General features: G+C 48.2%; 7 protein-coding genes across 7 annotated transcripts; all 7 read left to right on the top strand.

Moving 5' to 3' along the window:
* Positions 1–54: 54 nt before the first annotated feature.
* On the top strand, positions 55–615 carry LOC136498380 (uncharacterized). Its single transcript, XM_066494315.1, has one exon. The coding sequence runs from the start codon at positions 179–181 to the stop codon at positions 428–430; it is 252 nt and encodes an 83-aa protein (XP_066350412.1). The 5' UTR covers positions 55–178; the 3' UTR covers positions 431–615.
* A 4,297-nt stretch (positions 616–4,912) lies between these two features.
* LOC136498348 (uncharacterized) lies at positions 4,913–5,466 on the top strand. Its single transcript, XM_066494292.1, has one exon. The coding sequence runs from the start codon at positions 5,030–5,032 to the stop codon at positions 5,279–5,281; it is 252 nt and encodes an 83-aa protein (XP_066350389.1). The 5' UTR covers positions 4,913–5,029; the 3' UTR covers positions 5,282–5,466.
* Positions 5,467–8,979: 3,513 nt separating this feature from the next.
* On the top strand, positions 8,980–9,472 carry LOC136498289 (uncharacterized). Its single transcript, XM_066494236.1, has one exon. It carries the CDS (start codon positions 9,108–9,110, stop codon positions 9,354–9,356), a length of 249 nt encoding a protein of 82 aa, XP_066350333.1. The 5' UTR covers positions 8,980–9,107; the 3' UTR covers positions 9,357–9,472.
* A 2,637-nt stretch (positions 9,473–12,109) lies between these two features.
* Positions 12,110–12,696, top strand: LOC136498326 (uncharacterized). The gene has a single exon (XM_066494275.1). It carries the CDS (start codon positions 12,232–12,234, stop codon positions 12,478–12,480), a length of 249 nt encoding a protein of 82 aa, XP_066350372.1. The 5' UTR covers positions 12,110–12,231; the 3' UTR covers positions 12,481–12,696.
* A 1,321-nt stretch (positions 12,697–14,017) lies between these two features.
* LOC136498482 (uncharacterized) lies at positions 14,018–14,626 on the top strand. The gene has a single exon (XM_066494404.1). It carries the CDS (start codon positions 14,110–14,112, stop codon positions 14,365–14,367), a length of 258 nt encoding a protein of 85 aa, XP_066350501.1. The 5' UTR covers positions 14,018–14,109; the 3' UTR covers positions 14,368–14,626.
* Positions 14,627–16,606: 1,980 nt separating this feature from the next.
* Positions 16,607–17,218, top strand: LOC136498275 (uncharacterized). The gene has a single exon (XM_066494223.1). The coding sequence runs from the start codon at positions 16,781–16,783 to the stop codon at positions 17,030–17,032; it is 252 nt and encodes an 83-aa protein (XP_066350320.1). The 5' UTR covers positions 16,607–16,780; the 3' UTR covers positions 17,033–17,218.
* A 1,683-nt stretch (positions 17,219–18,901) lies between these two features.
* Positions 18,902–19,622, top strand: LOC136498350 (uncharacterized). Its single transcript, XM_066494293.1, has one exon. It carries the CDS (start codon positions 18,984–18,986, stop codon positions 19,230–19,232), a length of 249 nt encoding a protein of 82 aa, XP_066350390.1. The 5' UTR covers positions 18,902–18,983; the 3' UTR covers positions 19,233–19,622.
* Positions 19,623–23,192: the final 3,570 nt, after the last annotated feature.

Raw genomic sequence — 23,192 nt, 5'->3', positions numbered from 1 at the left:
TCGCCCCGCCGCACCACCGATCAAAAAAAGTATATTAACCCACACCACCCCGCCCGCCTAGCATGAACAACACGGCATCACAATTCTTTCACAGCAACTCAGTACAAGTCTACAGCGATCAGCGAGCGATCCTCTGAAGCCAAACAAGCTAATCTCCAAGAAAGAGGAGGAGGAGGACATGGCGGGCGCAGCGAAGGCGTCGTGGATGGTGGCAATGAGCGTGGGCGCCGTGGAGGCGCTCAAGGACCAGGCGGGCCTTTGCCGCTGGAACTACGCGCTGCGGTCCCTCCACAGGACCGCCAAGGCCAACGCACCCAGCTTCGCGCAGGCCAAGAAGCTGGCGCCGGCGCCGGCGGAGAGGAGGAGAGCGGACAAGGCCGAGGAGGGGATGAGGACGGTCATGTACCTCAGCTGCTGGGGCCCTAATTAGTCATAGGTCATAGGTCTTAGGTCCTCTTGCTCTGTTCCAGCTTTGAGGTTTCAGCAGCCGAGCTTTGGCTTGGATTGGAACATGACCGACCGGTTCGTCCTCCTGATTGTAAATATATATGACGAGCAGATGATGATGGTGAAAAGTTCTGTCAGTTCATCCAAGTATATGGATGCTTCTGTTGTCTGCTTTCTACGAATCCTGAATCCTCTGCGCTCACAAGTGTTCGTGGGGCGTTCGAATTCGATGCTTTGGTGTGGTAATTAAAGCAGAATAATCACTCGACGCAAATATGAGATGATAACCTCATATTCTGAACACTGGCACTTTAATGACCATTGACTCGCAGTAGCGGGGGGAAATGACAGCAGTAGATTTTTAGTTTTTTATTTTACAGCACAGATCACACTGGTGGTTTATTATCAGAGCCCAGAGGGGAAAATGAGCCTCTATTTCCGTTTGGCACTCTCTACTTTGCAATAATTAAGTGGACAATTCAGGGGTAGTGCCAAACTTGGTGGACGAAGGCCTTTCTATCCTTCAACACTCAGATGACACTATACTATTCATAGAAAATGATTTGGATGAGGCCAATAATTTGAAGATGGTATTATGGGCCTGATTGGTTAGATACTAATTTTTGCCCAACCAAAACTATGGCAAGCTAAAACTAAGGCTTGCCAAAATCAAGGCCTGCCAAAGTTTAGGGCAAAAAACATAGGTGTGCATTTGGTTGACTGCCAAAATCAAGGCTTGCCAATTTTCTCTTTTATGCAGTTTAAGAACTTTCTAAAGACTTGACAAAACTTTTGCCATAAATATTGGTGTATCAATTCTTTGGTAACGAACCAATTGATGCCTACAAATTTTGGCATGCTATGCTTTTGGCTAGGGTAAGAATTGGAAGCCAACCAATCAGGCCCTACATTTGAGAAGTTATCTGGCCTTAAAATAAACTTCCATAAAAGTGAGTTTTTTTTTTTTTTTTGCTTTGGTAATACTAAGGACTTAAGTAAGGATTACGTTGAACTGTGTAGGTGCAAAAAGGGAAGTTTTCCCTTTAGGTATCTAGACATACCAATGCATTATCGCAAAATTATGAATAAATATTGGATGCTAATTGAAGAAAGGTTCTAGAAGAAGCTCAGCAGTTGGAAAGAGAAATTATTGTCGGTAGGTGGTTGGACTTGTTCTAATCAAGTCATTTTTATAAAGCCTCCTAATGTTTATGTCGTCCTTCTTGATACCTAAAGGAATCCTTAAAAAGCCAGATTATTACATATCCAGATTTTTTAGCAATGTGATGAACATAAGAAGAAGTATAGGCTTGCTAGGTGGAACACTTATGCAAAGCAAAGTGTATTGGGGCTCTAGGGATTTTGAACTGGGCAAAATAAGTGCCTTCTAGGCAAATGGATTTTAAAGCTTCAAAATGAAGATGGTTTATGGCAATATGTCCATAACAGGAATAACTCAAGAAGAAGACTCTATCTTAAGTGGTTAAAAAACTCAGAGACTCGCATTTTTTGCGGGACTAATGGATGTCAAAGACTAGTTTTATACAAAGGGTAAATTCAAGGTCAACAATGATAACCAAACTAGATTTTAGGAAAATTGTTGGTTAGGAAACGAACCTTTAATGAAGATATTTCCTTCTTTGTATAGAATAGTTAGAAGAAAAAGTGTCACAGTCTCGCAAGTGCTAAGTACAACGCCTTTAAATGTTTCGTTTAGATGGGCATTGACATGTGATAAGTTGGTAGATCGGCATAATTCGGTGGATTCAATAGTACCGATGTCTTTGAATGAGAAGTTTGCGTGAAAATTTAATAAGAACGATCATTTCTCAGTACAGTTGTTATATAAGAATATTATGAGTACTAACACACTTCTAGGGAAAACTTTATTCTGAGAGGCTAAGATGCCTTTGAAGATCAAAATTTTCCTTTGGTACCTTAACAGAAGGGCCATCTTGACTAAAGATAGTTTAATAAAAGGAGGTTAGACATGTTATACTAAGTGTTATTTTTTAATGCGGATAAAACCATCCAACACCCCTTTTTTATTGTTACATTGCGAAATTTATTGGAATGCGATACATTTCATTTTTAATATCCAACCACCTACGAGTAAGATCATTTGTTTGGATCATGGTTGGCGAGTTTTTTTTTTTGTCATGTTTAAGAACACAAATTTAAATTGGTGTGGCGGCTATGTGCCGAGCATTGTGGTTATTTTTAGAAGGACATACTGGATCGGTCACTAGTCTCAGTTGTTTAAAGAGAAAGAGAGATCATCATTAAGAGAAAGTTATCGTGCTTTGGAGATTTTGGTGCTTGAAGTCTTCAACAAGTTTGGTTGGCGGAACTGAAGCAGGATATAGAGGGCTAATTCCTTTTCCGAGTTTATGTTGTATGCCATGTGTAATGTCTTTTGGCCAATTTGAGTTTAAGTCCTTTGTGTCTTTTGAACGGCTATAATCATTCATTCGTGTATGTTAAAGGCTAGAGTATTTGCATATTTCTTTATTAAAAAGGCTTTTCAATAATCGACGGTTGTTACATGACACACGAGACGATGGCAGGGAAAGGGTGATATCATCCCTGTCACCGCAAGAGGACATGTGAGTAGTAGGTAAATAACAGAGGCAGAAAGCAGGGAAGTTGTCCATGAACCACTGCCAGACAGGTAAATGCGGTTCTTTGAGAAGCTGTCAGTCACAAGCCACATGCCCACAGCACGGTGTGGGTTGCATAACGGAAATGCTCTCACGGCCGGCCGTCACGACCACGGCTTCCTCAACGGATCTGCCTAATATGCCCGCGCTTCTCTATTAAAAACAACTGTTGGACGCCGGTTTCGCCCATCGTGGTATTCTTCATCGCCGCACCACGCCATCTACCGCCGTGGTAGATTCCACCACATCGCCCTCCGCTCGCCTTCTCTAGTGTAGGGCTGCTCGTCGCGACGTTCTCCAGTGCGGGGGCGCCTTGCCGCGGGCACAGCGCCAGCCTGCCGCGACCTTCTTCAGCAGCAAGCACCTCGACGCAGGAGGCCGCACCCGCTTGCCCGCCGCTGTTACCTCCACCGCGGGGCCACTAACCGGGGGCGCCACCACTCGCCGTCAAGCCTACGCCGCCACGGATTCCGACGTGGTCTGCAACGACCGCTGTGGCGTGCCTGGGCACCTACCTGGCGCCATCCTTCCTCTCTCCACTGAGTCGAGCCGCCCGCCTACCACCATATCCTCGCTCTCCACTGCACTCGAGCGTTGCTTGCTGACTACCGCAGTTCCCCACAAGGTAGGCCGTCACCGCCGGCGATGTCGTGTTTCTGGTGTATGTGTTCAAGTGTTTTATCTAGATGTTGCGTATGTTGCAATGGCTATATACGGATGTTGTAATCGTATGTTTCATGTTGCAAGCATATGCTTCAGATGTTTGAAACGTATGTTTCGTGTTTCATCTGGATGATGCAGAAGTATATCTGGATATTGCATAACATGCATGTTGCAAGTATATGTTTCAAGTATTTTAGGTGTTTCATACGTATGTTCCAATCGTTTCATCTGATGTTGCAAAAGTAGATTAAATATTGCATATGTTTTTGCAATGACTTTCAAGTGTTTTTTTTTGTGTTTCAGACGTGTGTTGTAAGTGTTTTAGTTATTTCAAATGTACGTTGCAAGTATTTTTATCTGGATATTAATAAAGTAGATCGTGATATTGCGCAACGAGACCCACCTGCTGCGTACGTCTGCACTGCTACTGGGCCGGCGCCGTAGGTCACCGTGCGGGGGCCTGTGTAGGCGGGGCAGGTGACTGCACGGCCTGTGTAGGCGGGGCAGGTGATTGAGACCCGCGTAGGTTTCCGTGTGTGAGCGCAACAGTCATCGGACGAAATAGAGCGAGTGCGAGGGGCGGGAAGGGGTCCAGCGCGCGAAAACAGGCAGGCGCAGGCAAGTCTGGTTGCATAAAGGACGTGTTTGATTGGTGGTCTGGTAGGTTCCGTAACCAAACCTTATTAATTGCATCAGCAAATAGCCCGTGGTATCCTGGAAACCATGTCCCATGGCGTCCAGCAATCCCGCAACGTCGCTCTCACATTCACTCCTCGTCCTCGTCAATGAGCATATGGTAAAAATCAGCAGCTAACCCATGCGCTTGATTGCGTTAGAAACGGATTAGTTTAATCAGCTAACCCATGTGGTAAAAACCGAAAGGACAACGTCAGCACAAGCAGTCTAGATTCAGTGATACAGAGATGCGTTATCGCATTACGGAACAAGACAACAGAGCCAAGTGACCCACTGGGCCGGTGTGGAGAAAGCGATCTGCGCCTCTGCGGCGTAACGTAAACGAGCAGGGAGAGTGAGGTTGGAGCCCCCGGTATCCAGGGAAACCAGCGTCCGCGGCCACCTGTTTCCGCCGTCCCGCCCCTCGCGGCCGGCGTCCCTTCGGTATATAACCTGCCCGCCCGGCGGCCTCCCAGCTCACCACAACACCACCTCACAGCACTACTGCAAATCACCAGCGATCAGCACACCAACCGAACTCTCTAGGCAAGAGCCCAAGATCCGAGGAGTAGTAGCAGAAGGACATGGCGGCCGCATCGAAGGCGTCGTGGATGGTGGCCATGAGCGTGGGCGCGGTGGAGGCGCTCAAGGACCAGGCGGGCCTCTGCCGCTGGAACTACGCGCTGCGGTCCATCCATCAGGCCGCCAAGGCCAACGCTCCCAGCTTCGCGCAGGCCAAGAAGCTAGCGCCGGCGCCGGCGGAGAGGAGGCGGGCGGACAAGGCCGAGGAGGGCATGAGGACCGTCATGTACCTCAGCTGCTGGGGCCCCAACTAGAACTAGGCTTCAGTGTCCAGCCGTGCGTCTGTGTCTCGTCTCGAAGGGCAGCAACCGGGCCTGGGTTGAGACCTGGTTGGTTGCCTCCTGCGATTGTAATATAGGAAATAGGTCCAATAGGATGAAGATGATGATGAAAAGTTCTTTTACTTCACACGAGTAATATTAAATGGTTCTTATTTGCATTGGAATTTGAACTGTTTGGTTTGAAAACAAGAATTCGGTGTTGTTCGTACCACCATGTGCTCAAGGAGAACGGTCGCCGGTCGATAATGGCAATTTCAGGTTCTGAGATCTACTCTTCCGTGACAGCAGTTTAGGAGTACCTCTTAGAGGACAAAATTGAAACGAGCTGAAAGTCTACGTCCCGTTCAAGTTCGCTGGGCTGATAAGCCATTATTGAAAGTACTGTTGGTTGATTTGGTGTGAGAGAAAAATACTGTTTCGACTAGAAGTACGGATTATACACGGATTATAAGACAAACAAAAAGGCCATTTTAGGTCCCTCACCATCAAGCTTTTGCAGTCCACGGTAGTGAACCGTGACCATCGTCGAAAACGAAACTAATCATGGTCTCCGAGGTTCAGGGACAAACTGTGCTTACGCAGAGTGGGCCTCCATGGCTCCGTTTCAGTTTGGCTGTAGTTTCTTCTTTGTGCTCCTTCCTACAAACCGCTAACCACGCGATTCAGCGAGTGAAAATACGGACTAGTTCGCTGAAAAGGCAGGAAGGCTGACCTCGAGTCAGCTGTACTAGTAGTTTGGAAGTAGTTAAATCTGAAATCTCTACTAGCACCAAATCCTGTTTGCTGAAACTTGCTGCTGCTACTAGCACCAAATTGAAAATCGAAGGGTGGTCACTGTTCCGCGCGACCGTGCCCACTCTCTCGCGCAAACAGTGTCTAGGTACAGAGGTCAGAGGATGGACAGGGGAGTGGCATCCGTTCCTATCTCTGCAACTGCAAGCGCCGCGGGACGAGACGAGTTCAGCCGAGCGAGCCCTCGTTGCCGCTATGCAGGAAAACCATCGCCCGCGGCCACCTGTTTCAGCCGCGCCGCCGGCCCGCCCATCCGTTCCGTCCCCCTCCGGTGCAGGGGTGGGGACGACGCCTCAGCCACTCGCGGTGTTGGGTGATTGCATGGTCGGTCTCGGTCTAGTTGTTTTGATCTTTGGACCAGGGCTGTTTGTAAAAAAAAAAAATGTTCGGCGGACCAAAGTTGCACGGGGATGGTCTATGTATATCGTACCATCATTCGGGGGGAAATCGAAGGGTAAAATCATGTTTAGTTGTTGAAACATATTTATGGACGGATGATATTTTCTATTTTGGCGTAAGAACGAGACGATATGAGCCCCGTATCACGGTACAGTGTCACACAAATCACACCACGGTGAACGTTCATGCATGTAAAAGTTGCGTTAGCAAACGCTCCAAAGGATAAGGCAGTGGTATCAGGAAAACCATGTGCTGTGGCGTCTGGTTATGCCAAAAACGTCACTCTCACTGTCTAACACACTCTCTGCAGGCCCTACTCGGTCCAACACCGTGTTGTGCACCTGTGCGGTAACAATAACAATCTGCAGCTATACCCATTGACCCATGTGATTCATCGTTTTTTTCCGAGAGGACGGCAAAAGCTTTGTCGCGATTTCTATTAGACGATGAAAGAAAAAAAGGTAAATGTTCACCTAGTTTTTTTGAGTGGAAATTGGATCTAAAAACCATACAACTCAGGAGACTGCACCACTCGTCCTAGCAACTTTGGTACAATAATTGGGCAACTATCACAACTCACACCACTACTTCATCCAACTTGGTCAGAACAATCCAACTAAACAACTCAAATATCAACTAACAAGGACCGATGGGCAACTATCACAACTCAAACCACTACTTTATCCAACTTGGTCAGAACAACCCAACTAAACAACTCAAATATCAACTAACAAGGACCGAAGAAGACGACGTCCTGCCGAGCGACACCAAACAGCAAGGATCAATCGCGAAACTGGAATGCCTATTCATACCTCCCAGGAGGAAACGACGCTAAACGCGTCGACATGGTAGCCCGCCAAAGAAGGTGTACAGATCAGAATCAGAATAGTCACTCGATCGTACACTGTGGAAGGAATACTAATCAAGTGGCAGAACTTTTCATCATCGTCGTCGTCATATACTCTACATATCTACATTCAGGGGAGCAACCGGCAAGGTCTCAACTCTCAAGCCCAGCTCGGTCGCTGACGAACAAGACGAACATCACCGTCGTCCAACTATGGATATGGCTAGTTAGGTCCCCAGCAGCTGAGGTACATGACGGTCCTCATCCCCTCCTCCGCGGCCTTGTCCACCCGCCTGTCAGGGATACGGGTAGGATAGACTGTCATGTGGGGCCGGGCTGTCAGATAGAAGCAAAGGCAAGGCCAAGCCAGTACAAAGGGCCAGGATGGCAAGAGAAAGGGCATCAAACAAGTAATCAGAACAACACATTCCTCTCCTAGGCTACTGTTCATCTTCCTCCTCAGTCTCTTCTTCTGTACCCGATTCCCCCTTCATTCTCTGCTCTGACCTCCCTTTCCCTCGAGGTCCTGTACTCTGATTGCACTGAATCAAGTTATCTATTAGCCAATCCAGTAGGGCTGCTAACAAATTGGTACTCAGAGCCAAATCCCGTAGCACCACGAAATCCACCACCACTACTCCATGGGTTCTCTCGACTACCAGTTGCTCTTGGCCGAGATTCACACGATACGCAAGGAGTTGGAGTCTAAGTTCGGCGGCCTTCCTTCAATGAGCCAGCCTCCACCGCCATCGCTACCACGCCGTCGCCGCCGACGGTTCAGCTGTCCACCCCGTACCACGACGACTCCATCACCTCCGACCAGATCCACGTCGAGGGTGGCCTCACCTCCAACGTCCCCGTCGCGTTACTCGACGTCGTCCATGAGCCCGCTCCCGTGCTTGACTCTGCCTCCACCGACGAGCACAACCTCGGCCCCACGGCGGTCCAAGCCATGCTCGACGCCGCGGAGAGTCCTCACCGCCTAGCCGCCGCGCTCGATGACATCGTCGACCTCGACCGCCTCGGCCTCCTTCTAGATGTGCTCCTCCGCGGCATCCTCTCTCGCCTCCCCCATCAAGGATGCCGCGCGCACGAAAACAGGCAGGCGCAGGCAAGTCCGGTTGCATAAAGGACGTGTTTGATTGGTGGTCTGGTACGTTCCGTAACCAAACATTATTAATTGCATCAGCAAATAGCCCGTGGTATCCTGGAAACCATGCCCATGGCGTCCAGCAATCCCGCAACGTCGCTCTCACATTCACTCCTCGTCCTCGTCAATGAGCATGTGGTAAAAATCTGCAGCTAACCCATGCGCTTGATTGCGTTAGAAACGGATTAGTTTAATCAGCTAACCCATGTGGTAAAAACCGAAAGGACAACGTCAGCACAAGCAGTCTAGATTCAGTGATACAGAGATGCGTTATCGCATTACGGAACAAGACAAGAGAGCCAACTGACCCACTGTGCCGGTGTGGAGAAAGCGATCTGCGCCTCTGCGGCGTAACGTAAACAAGCAGGGAGAGTGAGATTGGAGCCCCCGGTATCCAGGGAAACCAGCGTCCGCGGCCACCTGTTTCCGCCGTCCCGCCCCTCGCGGCCGGCGTCCCTCCGGTATATAACCTGCCCGCCCGGCGGCCTCCCAGCCCGCCACAACACAGCATCACACAACCTCACAGCACTACTGCAAATCACCAGCGATCAGCACACCAAGCGAACTCTCTAGGCAAGAGCCCAAGATCCGAGGAGTAGTAGCAGAAGGACATGGCGGCTGCAGCGAAGGCGTCGTGGATGGTGGCCATGAGCGTGGGCGCGGTGGAGGCGCTCAAGGACCAGGCGGGCCTCTGCCGCTGGAACTACGCGCTGCGGTCCGTCCACCGGGCCGCCAAGGCCAACGTGCGCACCAGCCTCGTGCAGGCCAAGAAGCTGGCGCCGTCGGAGAGGAAGCGGGCGGACAAGGCCGAGGAGGGGATGAGGACCGTCATGTACCTCAGCTGTTGGGGGCCTAATTAATTAGGCATAGTTTCATTGCTTAGGTCCTGCAGCTCTGTTCCTGCTTTCAGCAACAGAGATCGGTCCTCTGGTTGTAAATATATGACCACGATGATGATGATGAAAAGTTCTGTTTCTTCATTCGAGTATATGATATGAATGCTTCTGCCTTCTGTTATTGGAGTACTGTGCTCTTCTCGATCTCTTTGCGCTCACAAGTTTCGTGTGATTCCTAGCTTCGATGTGCTACGGCAGAACAATAGATCAAGTCAAATTTGAGATGGTAATCTCATGTTCTGAACACCGCTCCTTGATGACCCTTTGAAGCAAAATGATAGCAACAAGGGCCTGTTCGGCTGGTATTAATAAAGCCGGCTGATTGTTGTGAGAGAAAAATGTTATAAATTTTAGCTGATAAACCGACTTATAAGTTCAAGCGCACGGGTAGATCAAGCCTAACTCATTCTGATCAGAGGTTAACTAAGCGAAGACAATCTAAACATAGTTCTGAGCTTAATTTGAGGTTTGCCTGTGTTAGCCTTGTTGTCCACAGTAATCATTCATGATTCTCCCCACCAAATGAAGCCAGACAATGAGCCCCAACACTTTATTTAGGGAATAACGGCGTTTATCTTGTGACAAAACAAAGTAACAGCACAGTCTTCATTTTCAGTTTGACAGACTACTGAACAACCTGCTGAACAAGTACAGAGACATCTTGACGGGTTGCTGGAAAGGCAGGGTTCTTTTATGGAAGACAAATTAACTAGATGGATGAAGAAGAGCCAATAGCCCAATACTGTCACTAGTAGCTAAAAGACATTAGTAATGTAGTATATATTCATTAGTTCCGTAAACGTAAGGTTGATGTAGCTGCAGAGAAGGTGAGTCAGTCTCTCACAGATCACAGTACAGCGTATGTTCAAATACAATTTTGAGATGCCCGTGGGGCTAGTGCCTTGTGATGAGCGATTGACAACACGGTGTGCGTGTGACGTGTCTCTTGGTAGGCTGTGGTTGCAGGTGACAGGTGGAGACTAATCATGCGGCGATCTGTGAAGAACGGGGATAGGATGACATGCTGATGAACCGCGGGACGGTAAAGGGTGGTTCGACGCTCGCGTTCGAGGGACGGAGATTGTGCGGTGTACGTCTACTGTATCTGGCTACACGGCGGGAGGACGTCGGTGGACGGTTTCTTGGTTGAGCCACAAAACCAAGGACGTACCGGGACGCTCGTGCGGCGGGCGTGGCCGGAGATGGAAATTTCCGGCGATCGCGATATGATTTCGGATGGTCGTGCGGCAACATCACGAGGATCACATCGCGGAGATGGAGGGATCACGAACATCGCGGAATTTGCCATGGAGGACGTGATTGATTGGATATAATTATCATGCCATTACGTGTCGTTTACGTCGTGTAACGACAGTCCTGTAATTTAGGTGGGCCACCTTTTGGAGATATAAATATGTGGCACCTAGGGTTGAGAGGCTGCGGGGCTTTTGGGATTTTTGGGGGCGAGTTACTGTTTCACGGAACAGTACCCGTGCCTAGGGTTCCAGGGAACACACCTTCTCTCTCGATCTAGCCCAGGTCTTCAAGTCTAGAGAGAGATTTTTATTGATCTCTCCAATCAAGAGAGGGAGGATGATCGGGCGGAGGCTAGATGCATTTTTGTAGAACAATTACTGGAGTTAATCATTCATCTTGATTGTCACCTAGGGGTCTCAGATCCGCCGTCGCTAGGGACCTCCCGCGCGCCGTCGCGGAGTCCAGTTTCTGTCGTCCGCTGGGTGTTGTTGCCGTTCCCTGCTGCTGCTGGTCGAGCACGCCAGGACGGGAGTTCAGCACCTGCTAGCTGCTGTCAGGGTCAAGCCATTGGCAACAGCTGCTCCATTCTCAACATCTTGGCTTCCGGTTAAATCCATACGTTTGTCTATTTACTTGTTTTATTATTCTGCTGATTCCTTGTCGGTTGTCGCTACGTGTGTGTGAGAAACTTTTATCGGCTTCCATTCACCCCACTCTGGTCGCCTGTTCTGGTCTTCAAATTTCCCCCCATATAAAGCTGCATCAGCAATCGCTCCAAAGGATATACGTAAACCAGGTACTACAGCGTCTGCCGCCGTTTGGTTACGTCGCTCTCAGTCTCAGGCTCTTTTCACTGCTGCTCCAACCTCCAAGAGCACGTGGTAAAACTACGGCAGTTAACCCATGTGACTCAGTGCGTAGAAACGGATTAGCTTAATGCCGCTCAAACTCATCAAAAAAAGCGAGAAGATTCCTGGACGGCTGGACACCTCGAGTGAGTCCTAAATCTGGCAGCTGCCTCCCTCTTCATGTTCGCTGACAACGCACGGGCGGCCACCACTTGGTAGGATAAAACATAAAAAGAATTATCTACGTACTTCGCTTGATTCCTTCCTAATTGGTAGACCAAACTGTACTCTAGTATTCAGCACCAATCTCTAGCCGAAACAGTCTTGATACAGAGAAGATGCATCGTATGCCTGCTCTTCGGCGTTTCTGCCTGCGACGCGGAAGACCGGCCGTTTCTGCCGCGAATAAACAAGACGACGAGGTAGGTGAGCTGAGCACTTGGGCCGGTGCGGGGAACGCGACCTGCGGCGGCGTAAACAAGGCAATCAGTGGGGCGGAACGAGGGTCCCCCGGTATCCAGGAAAACCAGCACCTGCGGCCGCTTGTTTGCAGTCCTCCCCTCCGGTATATATAACCCGCCCGCTCCACCTCGCCTCTCCACCTCAACACACAACCTCCCTCACAGTCACAGCAACTACACCGATCACTAACCAGAGCTCTCAGTCTCTAGCAAAACAAGGCGTGCTAAGCTCTTCAGTCCTCCAACAGTCCAACCCAAGAAGGAGATACATAGATGGCTGCTGCGGCGAAGGCGTCGTGGATGGTGGCCATGAGCGTGGGCGCCGTGGAGGCGCTCAAGGACCAGGCGGGGCTCTGCCGCTGGAACTACGCGCTGCGGTCCATCCACCGGGCCGCCAAGGCCAACGCTCCCAGCTTCGCGCAGGCCAAGAAGAAGCTGACGCCGTCGGAGAGGAAGCGGGCAGACAATGCCGAGGAGGGGATGAGGACGGTCATGTACCTCAGCTGCTGGGGCCCCAACTAGAACTAGGATTCAGTTTTCAGTTCAGCCGTCTCTGTCTCGGCTAGTCGGCTTGGCGGCTTGCAGTGCAGCAACCGGGACTGGGTTGAGACCTGGCTGATTGCCTCCTGCAATTGTAATATAGGAAATAGGTTCAATAGGATCATGATGATGATGATGAAAAGTTCTTTTACTTCACACGAACACGAGTAATATGAATGGTTCTGCTTTGCATCGGAATTTTGACTGTTTGGGTTGAAAACAAGAATTCGGTGTTGTTCGTAACACCATGTGCTCAAGCAGAACGATCGGTAATGGCAATTTCAGGTTCTGAGATCTACTCTTCCGTGACAGCAGTTTAGGAGTACCTCTTAGAGGACAAAATTGATACAACGAGACTCTGTCTTCAGCTCATTTCTTCCTGTTCATCAGAGTTCAATTTCAGGTCCCTCTGCATCAAGCTTTTGCACTCCACGTTACTCAACCGTGATCATCGTCGAAGAGAAAACTAATCATGGTCTCCGAGGTTCAGGGACAAACTGTGCTTACGCAAAGTGGGCCTCCATGGCTCCGTTTCAGTTTGGCTGTAGTTTCTTCTTTGTGCTCCTTCCTACAAACCGCTAACCACGCGATTGAGTGAGTGAAAAGACGGACTAGTTCGCTGAAAAGGCAGGAAGGCTGACCTCGAGTCAGCTGTACTAGTAGTTTGGAAGTAGTAAAATCTGAAATCTCTACTAGCACCAATCCTGTTTACTGAAACTTGCTGCGGCTGTGGCCACTCTCGCGCGCAAACAGTGTCTAGATACAGAGGTCAGAGGATGGGCAGGGGAGTGGCATCCGTTCCTATCTCTGCAACTGCAAGCGCCGCGGGACGAGACGAGTTCAGCCGAGCAAGCCCTCGTTGCCGGTATGCAGGAAAACCATCGCTCGCGGCCACCTGTTTCAGCCGCGCCGCCGGCCCGCCCATCCGTTCCGTCCCCCTCCGGTGCAGGGGTGGGGACGACGGCTCAGCCACTCGCGGTGTTGGGTGATTGCATGGTCGGTCTCGGTCTAGTTGTTTTGATCTTTGAAATCGAAGGGTAAAATCTTGTTTAGTTGTTGGAACATATTTATGGACGAATGATATTTTCTATTTTGGCGTAAGAACGAGACGATATGAGCCCCGTATCACGGTACAAGCGAAAATTTGGTGTGAGAGAAAAATATTATTTTAGTTTATAATCTACGATCGTTTACGAGCAAGCGAACAGACTGAATGCGAGGCAGTGGGCCAGTGTCACAGTGCCGTGGCATCCCGTGCTATTTGCGGTTGCGCAGCACGCGTCCCTGTCTCTACGCACGACGCGGAGGCCGGAGGACAATCCCGTCCGTCTCCGCCGCGAGTCAAGTGGGCGACCCACTGGGCCGGCGCCGCAGGCGAGCGAGAGCCCCCGGTATCCAGGAAAACCAGGGTCCGCGCCCACCCGTTTCCGCCGCCCCGTCCCGGCCTGCCCCGCCGCCCGCCGGTACATATAAAACCCGCCTGCCCCGGCTCGCCTCTCCACCTCAACACAGCAGCATCAACAACCTCACTTGCTACAAGCCTAGCACACTGCAGCGATCAGCGACCAGCGAGCGCGATCTCGAGGGAGGAGGAGAAAACCAGACCAGGAGATGGCAGGCGCGGCCAAGGCGTCGTGGATGGTGGCCATGAGCGTGGGCGCGGTGGAGGCGCTCAAGGACCAGGCGGGCCTCTGCCGCTGGAACTACGCGCTGCGATCCATCCACCGGACAGCCAAGGCCAACGTGCGCAGCAGCTTCGCCGCGCAGGCCAAGAAGCTGGCCCCGGCGGCGGAGAAGAGGCGGGTGGACAAGGCAGCCGAGGAGGGGATGAGGACCGTCATGTACCTCAGCTGCTGGGGACCTAACTAGCCATATCCATAGTTGGACGACGGTGATGTTCGTCTTGTTCTTCAGCGACCGAGCTGGGCTTGAGAGTTGAGACCTTGCCGGTTGCTCCCCTGAATGTAGATATGTAGAGTATATGACGACGACGATGATGAAAAGTTCTGCCACTTGATGAGTATTCCTTCCACAGTGTACGATCGAGTGACTATTCTGATTCTGATCTGTACACTGTACTGGCTTGAAATCTGGAAGAGCTTTGAGTTAATAACAAGTTATCCGTGAGATCTAGACAGAGCAATCAGTCATGGCAACCATGATAATCTGAAATCCTGGACTGTCCTCTTTCATTACAGCTGACAGCACCAAGCTATTTACACTACACCACATCTCATATGCTGATGCCTGATGCCTGATGGGATCATGGTTTTCATGTTCAACGGAGGCCCTTATTAACTGACAAGCCTGGACCAGGTGGTGTAGTACCGAATTCAGTTTCCGGACTTTTGGGTTATATAAGTGTGTGTTTGTGTTAGAAAGACGGAGACAACAGCAGAGTCTCTGCAGGCTGCAGCAGTTTGACAGATCCATAGTCCTTATAATTAGAAACGATAAAAAACAATTCAGGACTCACACACTGCACCACCGCGTAACAATTTGCAAACCCGATGTTTTCCGTTTGTGTGAACCATTTGAAGTCACTGTGAACATGCTGCAAGTCATAGGCATAGGTAGGTGGTCCCTTCGAATGAGGATTTTGTCGGTGTTTGGACGACGGACCGAGGTGCCAAATCGAATTTCACATTAGAAGTTGCATGGGCGTTCGAATACTAATAAAAAAAAGTTCTTAGTAACCCCGGAGACAAGTTTATTGAGACTAATTAATCCGCTATTAGCACATAGCACAACATTGTCAAATCATGTACTAATTGAGCTTAATAAATTTATCTCATAAATTAGTCTCAATCTGTTTATTTAGTTTCATAAATAGTTTATATTTAATATTTTATGCATATATCTAAATATTCGATGTGACAACGACTAAAATTTAAGACCAGGGTCGCAGCTGTGGACGTGGAAACCTGAAAGCCATGCCCGCCAATGGTTTTCCACAGCCTGTCTCCCGTCACTTGTCAGTTGCACTCAACAGAATCCGAACGAGATATAGCTCTGCGAAATAGTTGCTGGGTTTCGATTTTATAAAACTTTACCAGAGAAGCTAAAGTTATTTTTAAAAAACATTTGGTACAACTTCTTTTATTTTTACGGTAAAACAACTTCTTTGAGAAGATAGAAAAAAGGATTTGCTAAAATTCAGGCGTTTCTTTTCAGACGATGGTTATTGCAAACATTTTATACTAAAATTGCATATTTCAATTATTGCAATTTCTGTAAACACAATCTGCAATTTTTGAAACTGAGCATAAAAATCCGTTACACAAAACCACAAACCCAACAAATCTAATTTGTGTTGGCATAAAGACAATTAATAATTTACAATTATTTTTTATAGGAAGACAAGGACAAAATTTAATATGTTATGACATAAAGACAAATAACAAATCAAAAAAAGACAAATTTACTTGTACAAATATGTTATGACATAAAGACAAATAACAAATCAAAAAAGACAAATTTACTTGTACTAGTTAGCGGTACAAGAGTGTTGTCTAAAATTATCTTAAAATTCAGGCACCTGAAATACGCGTGAAGTGGAAAAAAAGCTAAGAACTATGCATAGGAGAAGCTGAAAAACAGGTTTTAGGAAGAAGCGTGGGGTGCAGCGCGCGAAAACAGGCAGGCGCAGGCAAGTCCGGTTGCATAAAGGACGTGTTTGATTGGTGGTCTGGTACGTTCCGTAACCAAACATTATTAATTGCATCAGCAAATAGCCCGTGGTATCCTGGAAACCATGTCCCATGGCGTCCAGCAATCCCGCAACGTCGCTCTCACATTCACTCCTCGTCCTCGTCAATGAGCACGTGGTAAAAATCTGCAGCTAACCCATGCGCTTGATTGCGTTAGAAACGGATTAGTTTAATCAGCTAACCCATGTGGTAAAAACCGAAAGGACAATGTCAGCACAAGCAGTCTAGATTCAGTTATCGCATTACGGAACAAGACAACAGAGCCAAGTGACCCACTGGGCCGGTGTGGAGAAAGCGATCTGCGCCTCTGCGGCGTAACGTAAACAAGGGAGAGTGAGGTTGGAGCCCCCGGTATCCAGGGAAACCTGCGTCCGCGGCCACCTGTTTCCGCCGTCCCGCCCCTCGCGGCCGGCGTCCCTCCGGTATATAACCTGCCCGCCCGGCGGCCTCCCAGCTCACCACAACACAGCATCACACAACCTCACAGCACTACTGCAAATCACCAGCGATCAGCACACCAACCGAACTCTCTAGGCAAGAGCCCAAGATCCGAGGAGTAGTAGCAGAAGGACATGGCGGCCGCATCGAAGGCGTCGTGGATGGTGGCCATGAGCGTGGGCGCGGTGGAGGCGCTCAAGGACCAGGCGGGCCTCTGCCGCTGGAACTACGCGCTGCGGTCCATCCATCAGGCCGCCAAGGCCAACGCTCCCAGCTTCGCGCAGGCCAAGAAGCTGGCGCCGGCGTCGGCGGAGAGGAGGCGGGCGGACAAGGCCGAGGAGGGCATGAGGACCGTCATGTACCTCAGCTGCTGGGGCCCCAACTAGAACTAGGCTTCAGTGTCCAGCCGTGCGTCTCTGTCTCGGCTCGCAGGGCAGCAACCGGGCCTGGGTTGAGACCTGGCTGGTTGCCTCCTGCGATTGTAATATAGGAAATGGGTCCAATAGGATCATGATGATGACGATGAAAAGTTCTTTTACTTCACATGAGTAATATGAATGTTTCTGATTTGCACCGGAATTTGAACTGTTAGGTTTGAAAACAAGAATTCGGTGTTGTTCGTACCACCATGTGCTCATGCAGAACGGTCGCCGGTCGATAATGGCAATTTCAGTTTCTGAGATCTACTCTTCCGTGACAGCAGTTTAGGAGTACCTCTTAGAGGACAAAATTGATACAACGAGAGTCAGTTTTCAGCTCATTTCTTGCTGTTCATCAGAGTTCAATTTCAGGCTCCTCTGCATCCATTTTTTGCTGTCCACGGTTGTGAACCGTGACCATCGTCGAAAACGAAACTAATCATGGTCTCCGAGGTTCAGGGACAAACTGTGCTTACGCAAAGTGGGCCTCCATGGCTCCGTTTCAGTTTGGCTGTAGTTTCTTCTTTGTGCTCCTTCCTACAAACCGCTAACCACGCGATCCAGTGAGTGAAAAGACGGACTAGTTCGCTGAAAAGGCAGGAAGGCTGACCTCGAGTCAGCTGTACTAGTAGTTTGGAAGTAGTTAAATCGTAGTTTGGAAGTAGTTAAATCTGAATTCTCTACTAGCACCAAATCCTGTTTGCTGAAACTTGCTGCTGCTACTAGCACCAAATTAAGTATTATTAGGTCCTTCGTTAATTATATTTTCGTAGTATATCTATTTGATGTCATTAATCTTTGCAATTCTTTCTATAATTTTAGTCAAACTTAAGATGCTTTGACTCTCCACAATTCTTGAAATGACTTATAATTTGTGACGGAGAGAGTACGGGTTATAATGCTAGTTATAAGTCTAAGTAATCCAAACTCCTTAGCACGTGGGAACAATCTGCACCTAAAGCCCCCATGTGATCTAGCGCGTTAAAAAAGAATTAACTACTCGACTACTTTTTCCCTCGCTAAGAAAGCAAGAAGTTTCTTCGAATGCAGCAGCTTGTGAGCTAAAATATGTCTTGTCGGATCACCATGTATTCACTACTTTGTACTGTCCCGTTTTGTTGATCGCAAAAAAGAAAAAGGAGCTAAGATGACCGCACATGTGCTAGCTCAAACTTGCCTATCTGATTTGCTCCCTAATTGAAAAGATCAGTAGCGTAGCTTGGTACTACTAACTTGATACTAGGTAAAAGTAATTCTTATTACTAACTACTACCCTCACTCTACTAGCTCCATGCAGTGGCCAGTGAGCGCTGCGAATCAGAACCGGAAACGGAAAGGCAGGAGACGTTTCACAGAGGCAGTGGGCAGCTACTGGCTACTGCCCGCCCGGTGCGACCGTGCGAGTGCCGACTGCCGAGTGAGGTGGGTATGCCCGCACGCGCTGATCACGTGCTGCGTACCTCGGGATCCGCCAGGTGAATCAGCTAGCCTGTTCGGGGGGCGTATCGTATCGTGAATTATTTACTGCTGGCTAATTTGGTGTGAGAGAAAAACATATTCCTAACTAAAAATTTACGATCGTTTATGAGCCAGCGAACATGCTGGTTCAGGAGCAATGTCACAGGCCACCGCAGACAGGCCGCGCTTTCGCAGCGAAATAAACAAGGCGACGGGATAGGGACGGGCGCCACTGGGCTCCCACTAGTCCACTACCAACCGGAGCGCCGGATCGGAGAGCCCCCGGTATCATGGAAAACCAACGTCCGCGGCCACCTGTTTCGCCCGTCCCCTCCTCCCGGCCACCGCGAGTATATTAATATATAGGGTAACCCACACCCACCACCTCTTCTCTGCACCTCAACACTACACAGCAACTCTGATCACAGCGAGAATCACCAACAAAGAAGCCAGGAGATAGATGGCCGCTGCAGCGAAGGCGTCGTGGATGGTGGCGATGAGCGTGGGCGCAGTGGAGGCGCTCAAGGACCAGGCGGGCCTCTGCCGCTGGAACTACGCGCTGCGGTCCGTCCACCGGGCCGCCAAGGCCAACGTGCGCAGCAGCCTCGTGCAGGCCAAGAAGCTGGCGCCGGCGGAGAGGAGGCGGGCGGACAAGGCCGAGGAGGGGATGAGGACCGTCATGTACCTCAGCTGCTGGGGCCCCAACTAAGGCCTCGGTTTGGTTTCGGCTTTCTGCAACCGAGCTCAGCTTCAGACCTGGCCCGAGGCTGGTTGCATTGTAGTATGATGATGATGAAAAGTTCTGCCACTTGATTTCAGTGCCTGAAACTCTGAACGCCTACGTCGCTACTGTAGTGGAGTACTCGTTGTGGCATGAAAATAAAGAATTTTTTTTTTCAGTTCATAACAAGGTTTTTAAGGTGGATTGGCGTGTGGCAGATATGAGTCAGTAAAAACCTGAAGCTCTGAAATGTCTTCATTGGTGACACCATAATTTACTGTTAGACCATGTCTCATGGTGATGTGAATGTGATTTGGTTTATTAGCAGAGGCCATGTAGCAAGACAAATAAACCAACATGCCTATCTGCATGTGGATTGTATTCCTCAGCCCAGGCCACATCTGAAACATCAGTTCAGTTTGCCAGTTTCAACTTTCTACTGAACCTTAATCATAAAACACTTGCTAATGAACAAACAACAGAACCATCGATATATAGCCATAAAAGAAAAACCTAGTAATACAAATCACTCAGGCAATCAGGCGTACTGCACAATTGGAGATCCACCCAACTTTACAAATTTCTATATATAATAAGTAGAGCAGTACAGTATAACACTACCGCCACCACCAGCAGCGAATTTGATATTTTCCGTACGAGATGCATGATCCATGTAACTGCCACGGACGGCTGTGACGGCGAGTCATAGGCCACACCGCCACAGAAGAGAGCAGGTGATCCTCCCAGAAGGAGGGATTCGTAGAGGAATTTAAGAGGAAAGTCATTCCAGAGTTTTGACGACATCACTGACCGTTTGGATCAAAGGAATCAGACTTTACCGTTCCTCTGGAAAGAGCAGCATGCTTCACAAAACAAAGGAACCAGAACATCCACCGGAAGCGAGTTTAAATATATATATATATTTCTTATTTTTGAGAAATCAAGCGAGTTTAAATTTAATTCAAATATATAAAAAATAATATTTATAATACTGATTAAGTAGCATTAAATTTAATCATGAAAAATATAGTTTTATAGTTTATCTATTTGAACTTGTAAATATTAGTAACATTTTTCATTAAACTTAGTTAAAATTAAGAAAGTTTTATTTAATTCAAACTATATTAACAACACCACTCTTTCAATATCTTTTATTTCAATGATTGACAAATGCGATCCAAATTTCATGTGCAGGTTGTATTTAGGGAGACACACTAGCTTCAATTTTAGGCCTATTTTGCAACAGTACGAAGATCAACAAGCGCTTATGTTAAGAACTTTTCATAAATTGGAGATTACAGTATTGAACCTCTTTGCGTCCTTCGGATGTCGTTCGATATCTAGAATTTAAATTGTCATAAAGTTCTTTGTTTGTCTTAAGTGTTGGATCATAATAAGTTGGTCCGATTTCTCATTAAAGAAGATGGAGTCAGATACTTGTTTCCGTTATTAAAGAAACAGTAGCAACACCACTAGCGAATTTGGTACTCTCTCCCTCCACGAAAGAATACAATTATAACACAGTGTCACATTTTAGAATATTAAGTTTAACTAATTATAGATAAATAATATTAATATTTATGATATCAAATAAATACCATTAGATTAATTACGAAATATATTTTTATAGTAAATTAATTTGGACTCATAAATGCGAATAATATTCACTAAAAACTTTGACTACTTTTGCCGGCCGTAAACCGTTGTTGCATTCTTTGCTGGAGACGGGGGAGTATTTTCTGTATGAGTCTACGAGATGAGTGACAGCATGACTCATGATAACGGCCAGGGACGGCGAGTCATCTCATAGGTCAGAGAGCAATCCAGATTCTCTGACTTTGTGAACAAAAGTCACAGGTGACTTTAGGCATGTCCGATGCCATCCATACATGAATCAACGGCTGGTGGACACTGATCTCTCCCCTTGCCAGCCTACTCAGCCCACACGTATAACACAGTCCAAGTTTGCTCCAAAGGATCTTAGGCATTCATAGGAGCTACCTAGAGCTAGTTTTAACAAGTGTGCACCACACCTAACTCACTAGACTCAACTAGGTCAAGCTACCCGTCCATACCCCCCCTTAATAGTACGGCCAAAGGAAAAAAAACAAAGTTCTAAACTACTCTAAGTGTCTCTCCAACTCCAATCAACACTTAGAACTAGTCATCCTTAACCTTGTCGTTAATCCTTTAAAAACCAAAATGATTTCCATCGTAGGGGCATGACCAACTCGATTGCCCAATCGATCTCCATTACCATGACCTAACTTTATTTGCCTCTATAAAACACACGTTAGTCATAGTAATCTTGTATTGACATTAATCACCGAAATCCAACTAGGAGCCTAGATACTTTCACCTTGGTCATGTCTATTCCTCCTACACGTGCACGGGCTCCACGCTCGATGTTATGGACTATGGGCTAGCCAAGGCCGAGAGCTCAGTAAAGAACTAACTACTCGGACGCCACTTATACTACATCTATTTCCAAATTATTTCGCCAGCTGCCGAGCAGCACATGTTCCGCTCTACGCTCTATGGAGAAGACCCAGTCTCTGATCTCTCCCTACACGTGCTACGGGCTCCGCGCTCTATGTTATGGGTGGTTGGCTGTGGTTCCTTGGTCATGCCTATTCCTCCTACACGTCCATGGGCTCTACGCTCGATGTTATAGACTATGGGCTGGCCAAGGCCATATGGCTTAGTAACGAACTAACTGCTCGGATGCTACATATATTACGTATAATTGCATTAGGGCTATTACTACAATGATTTTTTGACACAAATACAGTCAAGCTGCATCACATGCACTTTATAACATTTATACACATACATAAATGTTTTTGTGCTCTCGCGTGTCCTAACTACCCTCTAAAGATGTTATAGACAATAACCTCCGAGCAGATCATTGTGCTCCGCCATCACCGTCTGTCTCACCGAAAAAGTCTATATCACCGGCCAACTTCTTCGCTGTGTCCTCCACCTCATCCTCCAGCTGCTGGGTTTCTGCCTTGCTCAGCCCCCTATCGCCTGAAGGTCGATGGCTGGGTAGTGGGATCGAACCACCACAAGGGCGTGAGTAGCGACGATCACAATGGCGTCGTGGTTGAAGATCTTGAAGTTCTCCCACACTGCCTTGCATCTCTGGATGATGGTGTCCGACTGTTGCCGCCTACCGTCGGGCTGAGGAGCCGGTTCCAGGTCAACGCAGTCGAGCACCGGTTTAATTGCGGCGACTATAGCGTCGAAGTTATCCCTTTGGGTCCTGGCCTGCTACACCAGCACATCAAACTATGCCTTGGCTTTACGACGGTAGCCTACAAGCGTTACAATGTTCCATCATACAAAAAAATTACTTCAACAGTAACTCCGACCAGGAGGTATTCACCTTTCAACTCCACGGCCAGCTTGTTTGCTCATTTTGACTCCTTTGCCTTCTGCTGTCGGAGTTGTTCGATGGCCTGACACAGTCGGTCGAGCTCCACATCTTGCTCTACAAGCACAACAGTTATCACAAAAAATATGGCTGTTTAGCAATACAAAGTACATTCGCTGATATACCATACCTGCTTTCTGCTCGGATACACTTCTGAGCTATTCAGATTTCTGTTCCAACTGCTTAGAGGCACCCCTTAGTTGTTTAGAGACAGTGGCTAGCTATTCGGACTTGCTCCGCAGCTGCTCGGACGCAGCTGCCAGCTGCCCGGACAGGACCCCCTCTGATATTCTAGGTCCCGCGTGTTGGACTTTGTAAGGTCTCGCTTGCGCCGGGTCCTCTAGATGTTTCTCTCTGAGAGGTTCATCGTCTCTCTGAGTTTCTCATTCTCCTCGGTGAGGGGTTCCATCCTCTTTATTAGTTGGTGCCACTGCTGGGCATTCCAAGTTATCCCCTGCAAATTTACAATGCTAATGGCAAACTCTGATCTCCTGCATCATAGACGAGCATTT

Source organism: Miscanthus floridulus, chromosome 12, assembly GCF_019320115.1.
Source record: "Miscanthus floridulus cultivar M001 chromosome 12, ASM1932011v1, whole genome shotgun sequence".
NCBI classification, from domain to species: Eukaryota; Viridiplantae; Streptophyta; class Magnoliopsida; order Poales; family Poaceae; genus Miscanthus; species Miscanthus floridulus.
The sequence above is the reverse complement of the archived record's forward strand: the minus strand, read 5'-3'. Positions and strand labels throughout refer to the sequence as shown.